General features: G+C 49.9%; 1 protein-coding gene across 1 annotated transcript; it reads left to right on the plus strand.

Moving 5' to 3' along the window:
• Positions 1–3,830: 3,830 nt before the first annotated feature.
• LOC100384167 (uncharacterized) lies at positions 3,831–5,186 on the plus strand. The gene has a single exon (NM_001394932.1). It carries the CDS (start codon positions 4,633–4,635, stop codon positions 5,107–5,109), a length of 477 nt encoding a protein of 158 aa, NP_001381861.1. The 5' UTR covers positions 3,831–4,632; the 3' UTR covers positions 5,110–5,186.
• The last annotated feature ends 1,214 nt before the right edge of the window (positions 5,187–6,400 follow it).

Genomic DNA, 6,400 nt, shown 5'->3' on the forward strand with positions numbered 1-6,400 from the left:
GTCTCGGAAATGTCCTAGGGTACCTCGGGAGCGTAGCCCGAGCCTTGGTTATGTATCGAACGTACCCAGGGTCATCCCTCGCTCTGCGTCTGAGGCGACTGTCAAACCCTTCGGGGGCCAGCCTACGAACCCCTGATCAGTAGTGGGCGCGGAGCCCGAGTGGCCTGAGTCGGCCATTGAACCCTTCCGAGGGGCTAGCCTTCGAACCTCTGACCAGTAGTGGGCGCGGAGCCCGAGTGCTCTGAGGCGGCTGTTGAACCCTTCCGAGGGGCCAGCCTTCGAACCTCTGATCAGTAGGGGGGCTCGGGGCCCGCTTCCTTCGTGGAGAAGGATCCCTTTCGGAGTATCCCCTTTCCTGGTCCCTGTAGCAAGAGAGGAAAGGAGGAAGTGGAAAAGGATATGAAATCGAATGACGTGGCACACCTTTTTTGACGCGGTCATCATGGAGGAGGTGAAGCGTCGCCTGCTTCGCCCGCCAAAGGTGCTGCCTGTCCTACCGCAGAGTTAATGCGATGGGACGAGTGGTTTGCAGGGAGGCCGTTGTGCGTGCGCGAGCCGTTCGAGGAACGGGCGTCTCGCGTTGAGTTTTGAATCTCACGACGGGTTCGGGCGAAGTGTTGAACGGGTCTCGCCTGGGCCTTTATATATTCGGGAGAGGGACCGGTGACGGTTCTTTACTCTGATGCTCGCCTCCCACTTAGGTTTTCGCAACCCGAGGGAAAAGCCAGAGAAAGGAAACCGCACACCCAGTCCTTTCCGCCGCCACCTCTTCTGCTTGGTGATGGCCGACCAGGTGACCATTGTTTCGCCGCGCGGCCCGTGGCCTTTCTCCACCGTCACGACGGATGACCTGGAGGCCCTTGTTGCTGAGGGTTTGCTTCGCCCTCTCTCCGGTGGCTCGCGGCCGGAGTGGATGGCCCCTCCGAGCGAAGCCACCCCGTCCCCGTCGCCGGGGTATGTGGTGAGCTTCATCTCCTTTCACGAGCGGGGGTTCGGAGTGCTAGCAAGCCGTTTTATGCGGGCGATTGTGCATGTCTACGGGGTGGAGCTGCACAACCTCAGTCCCAACTCCATCTCCCAAGCCGCCATCTTCGCGGCGGTTTGTGAAGGATACTTGGGGATTGACCCTCACTGGGACCTGTGGACCCATCTCTTCTCCGCGGAGCTTTTTGCCTCACCGACGGGGAAAGAAGGGTCCGCATGGCGGTGCGGGCTGGTGGCTGTATCCTCCAGCTGAGGCAGGCGCGGGCGCTGTAGTACATCCCCGCCATCCTCGCATCTTCGAACAAAGGGTGGCAGCGCCGGTGGTTCTATCTCCGAAATGACGACGGGAGGCTCCCGTCGTTTTCTCAGCGAGTGGTGACCGCCGCCGCCGATAACTGGCGCTACGGGACCCCGCGCGACAGACAGAAGAATCTCCAGCCCCTTCTGAAGGCCCTGGATGTGGCGGAACCTCCCAAGTTATTGGGCCCACATGCACCTGTCCTTGACCCAAAGACCTCAGACGGCTATGCATGTGCACCAGATAGCTTAACAGGATCCGTCCGATTGCCCCAAGGACATCGGATAAACCACTTACAACCAGAACCGCGGGATTAAGTAACACAAATCACACACACCAATATTGTTGCAGCGGAAATCTTACTACCAAATTTTACAGGTTACAAAAATTTTACATTAGTTTATCGGAGTGGTTACAAAAGTATAAGTTTGAAATATATATGCTAGCTCAAGGGATCATCCTCAATAAGAAGTATAGAAGGGTTACTTAGACTTATAAGAAGGCCGAGCCCACCGGCACTTAACACCATCAACAACAGCACAAAGTTAGAACCTGAAAAACAACAGGGAATAAAACCCTGAGTATGGAATTACTCAGCAAGACTTACCCGACTAAAGAAAAGACTCTCAAGGGTATGCTGGCTTAAGGGTGTCAAGGTAAGGCTTCTCAATAATCAAAGACTCTGTTTTGCAGAAATGCTTACTAAAAGTGGATCCTTAAAAATCCAGTTTTATTTGTCAAGTTAAGTAAAATTACCTGCAACTAGAGTTCTTTCTACCCTAGTTCAATCACTTGACCTGCACTAGCCAATTTCTTAACAAACCCATCATCTTTTGTGGAGTTCTACGTGTAAGTCAGTGACCAAGTCTTCATAACCGCGAAGGTACGGCGATCCGAATCGATTATACTCAGCTGAGGATCTCCAATCACACGACATATGTAGCACTTAACCCTTACATATATCAACCCGCCACCGGGGTTCTTAAGACCAGATCAGGTTCACGCAAACCGAGAGCACAGATACACCACCGTCCAGCCTCTTGCCACGGAGGGTACACGCTACTCTCGCCACTGCTCCACGCCCATTTCGTGTTATCTTATTCTGGCCTTAGTCTGCCCGAGGCAAGGCTTACCCATGACGAGGCATGTGACCAGTTAAAGGGTCCTCGATCATCAAGCCTACATCGACAAGGTCCTTAATCGACTCAGACGAAGACACTACACCGAGACTCTCTTCTCGTGCAAGTCACCTGCCCGGTCTCAGCTTAATCTTTTAACCCAAAAACTTGGTACCTGGCAGAGGTACATCTTTTCCGATGTTGAATCCATCATGGCCATGATGGATTCACCATCAAGTTTTATTTTCGAAAACAACCCTCCCACTTTGCCAAACATCTTTTGTAAAACAAATCCTTTTGTTTTTCTAAAGCAATACTAAGCATAGTAAAACCTTTTTGTAAAAACAGGATTTCAAGGAGGGTAATCAAGATCAAGGAAGGTAATGCAGGAATTGTTTAATCAATCAACTCCTATCACCTAATGCAGCAAGCAAGTGAGAAAGATTTTAAAAACATCAAGGGAGGTGGCAAATGCACCGGGGCTTGCCTGAGTAACACTAGGTTAGTGTTGTTAGACGATGTCCACATGGCGATCATCTTCTGTCTTGACATTCGCCAGATTATCCATCTTCGGTTCTGTCCATCAACATCATCCTGCGGGTTAGCCCGCGCTCGGGGTCGGCTTGGCTTGTCTTCCGTATCACGCGATTAATAAGCGTACCTAAATGATTTGAATAATGCACATGAATGCATAAGAACGGGAATATTATAAACCTAAATAGTGCTACACGATAGCGAATTTAAACACCTAGCGGCGAGGCGTTGTACAATTTTATACGAAAATACTAGTTACCGATATACGACTAAGCGCAATAATTACGCTTCTCTAGCCTATTCAAAGGTAGCTTATATATCGCAAAACAACAATATATGTATTCACACTCATTTGCCTTAGTTAAAGTTCAACACCAAAAACTTATTAATTTTAAATTCATTAGTCTAAGACATTTAAATCTTAAAACACGAATAGAAACACGTCAATTTTCTAAACTAGCAGACTGGACGACTTTGCATTACCCGCCAGCTCATTAAAATGCCTACTAGCTAAGTATTAATTTATTTAAGCAAACTAAATCGGCACGACAACATCGTCAGACTTACTAGCTAGCTAGAGAAAATACTTAACCTATCTTTCGCATCATAAACTAATCACGCTACGCATACAAGTCTTCCAACACATGCTTCGTATCTTTATTATCTAAAATCTATACTTCGCCACATATCGCAACTACTTCGCGACTAGATATACAACTAACTGCTACACGAAATGAGACGCCTCTATAAGAATTTTATGTGCCATTATAATATAAAAAGAAAACAAAGGAAGGGAAATCCTTCTAAAGACGCTTAAGAGGATCAGCAACAGGTACGACTACCAATCTAGAAGTCGTCACACAATGTGTCTATGCTAACGACAAGAAAAATCATCGTGGCTATATAATTATCCAATTCATATAACTGAAATAATAAATTGGCTCACCACGATCGAATCGATTTGATAACCGCGAGGACGACGATGGTTCTCAGTTTGGATATCCGATCGAGCTTCTGGCAATTGCTGCACTGACTTTTCTAACATTTTTATCCAACTCCAGGATCACTCTTCGGGTGACAAAGTCGACGATGAACCCCATGGAGTAAACGACGATGTTGTTGTATCCACCACATGGAGACGAACGACGATAACGCCACAACGGCACGAGCAGAAAGGCTTGGCCAGGGCAGAGTTCGAGTGGGTTGACGGCGAGCCGGAGCATGATAGATCAAGGCTGAGGCCGAGGGCGAGTGACCGGGCCACAAGCAAGCTGCGCGAGCTGAGGGCGCGGCGACTGAACGACGACGGCAAGACAAAGAAAACAGGGCGTACTGTAGACGAACAGGGAGCTGAGTATTGAGAGGTCCTGGCCGACGGCCAGACCGAGGCGATGGCGCGACAGCACCACGAACGACGCGAGCTTCGGCCATCAGCAAGCGCAGTATCGACGACGAGGATCCACCGACCGCAAACACCTACACTATACGCAACGCTGGCCGATCCAGGGACGCGCAGGAAACGCGGTCGAGCAGTGAACCGGCACGCACGACCATGGCAAGGGGGAATCTAGGCGAGCAAAGGAACATCGAGCAGGACCGAGCGCCGTGGCGAGCTGGAGGTTGAAGAGAGCGAAGGCTAGGCGGCAGAATCCTCATTGCTGCGCGCAGGGAAAACAAGGGAGCGGAGGCACGACAGCCATGGCTCAGCAGAGGGAACGCCGCGAGCTGGAGCTAGAAGAAGGAGCACGGACGGGCGGGGCCTCGGCCGCCGACTGGGAGAAGCAGAGAAAGAAGCTGCTATGCTGGGCAGAGAGGAGCGGCCGGCGCGCCATGGGATCAAGGGAAAAGCACTACGGCGAGCTTGAGAGAGAGAAGCAGAAAGTGAGCGCCGCCAAGAGAAGGGCACGCGCGCCATCAGAGATCCGGCCGGGTGCTGGACGCCGGCAGGGGAGGAGCTTGGACTGGGCGCGGCAGGGGCGAGCTCCATGGCACAGACAAGATCCAAGCAGAGGCCGGACTTGGGCAGCTGTTGGACGAGCGGACAGGGAGCGCCGTGAGCAGAGAAACGCGCAGGGAGGGAGAAGCTTGGAGGAGCGTCGCTGGGTAGGGAGCGCGCGCACAGAGCAGGAAGAGCCGTGCGACCCGGTGCTGGAGCTTGGAGGTTGGAGAAGATGAAGTCCGTGCTCAAGATAAGGCTGGGCGTCGGCTCTCATGGAGAGGATGAGGACGGCTGAAAAAAGATCAAGGGAAAGAAAAGGATGACGACGGCTGTGGTAAAAAAATCTCAGGCGAGGGGCGGTTAGAGATAGGATAAAATCGACTGGGATTTTTAGTTTTAGATTTTTCTGTTTTTGTTTGTTTTAATTTCCAGAAATCGTAAATATCTTTAACTCTTGATTTTTAGATCGGAGCGAGACGTAATCGGAACCAATCAGAACAGTTTTTTTTTGAACTGTATTCCAATTGATCTGAAATCAATAATTTCATCTGTGTCGGAACACCTAGTTCCACAGCCACGGATAATTTACCAGTGAATTTGAGTTCAATTAAAATTTCTCGGACGAGATGTCTCAGTTTTGATTTAGCGAACTAAATCATGTACCAATTACTTACTGTTAGTACTAATTATTACAGTAGTCTGGTTTGTTTCGGACAGGACGTAAATGGACTGAATTAACGGATTTCGACTTCGGTATTTTAATTTACGACTAATTTCGTTGAAGTTAAACTAATTAGAAATTATTCAAGTCCGGCTCTAATTACCAAATACTTCTAATTATTAGTCTTGCGCATGATTTCTCTCGGCGATGCGCGATTTAGATTATTTTACTCCAAACAATTTTAGTTGTCGAGTTCAAATTAATTTATCCGGGATAAAACCATCCGAGTGAGTTCGGACTTCCGAATTCGTATTCGCGGGCGATGAATTTTAAATACTCATCGGATGCACCGATTTTCGCAACAACTATGTTCCGATCATCACAAAAATTTAGGACGAGCCCGGATAGATAGAAATAAAATGATGTCTAACTCGTGACAGACGAAACAGATGCGATAATAAAATCGCGATAGGCGAAGATGATTAGATCTTAGTGTCCGTTTTATTCACTGATATCACGTGCTTAAATCCGTACTCGTTGTCGAGTGGAATATAAACACTTGGGGTGTTACACTGGAGGAGCTGCGGAAAGGAGGGCTCACTACCGCGGGGTGGTTGCCACCATTCATCGCCGGAGGGTGCTCCCCTTGACGGAGCGGCGGCTGCCGCTTTGGGAGATGACGCCGGGGGTCGACTTGGAGGGTTTGCGGATGTCCTCGGATCCCCTTCCCGTCGACGACCTCCACAGGCGGGTAGCCGGCACGGTAGGGAAGTTAGACGCCGGCACCCTTTCCCAGCTTTTGATGCGTCCCGATCACGGGTGTGTGTCCCTGGTGAGTGTCCGCTCCTTCTTTCTTCTTGTGTCGG

The sequence above is a fragment of the Zea mays genome, chromosome 1 (genome assembly GCF_902167145.1).
Source record: "Zea mays cultivar B73 chromosome 1, Zm-B73-REFERENCE-NAM-5.0, whole genome shotgun sequence".
Lineage (NCBI taxonomy): Eukaryota > Viridiplantae > Streptophyta > Magnoliopsida > Poales > Poaceae > Zea > Zea mays.

Bases quoted from the DNA above. Each gene is read 5' to 3' on its own strand.
- LOC100384167 (NM_001394932.1), top strand. From the start codon at position 4,633: ATGGCTCAGCAGAGGGAACGCCGCGAGCTGGAGCTAGAAGAAGGAGCA.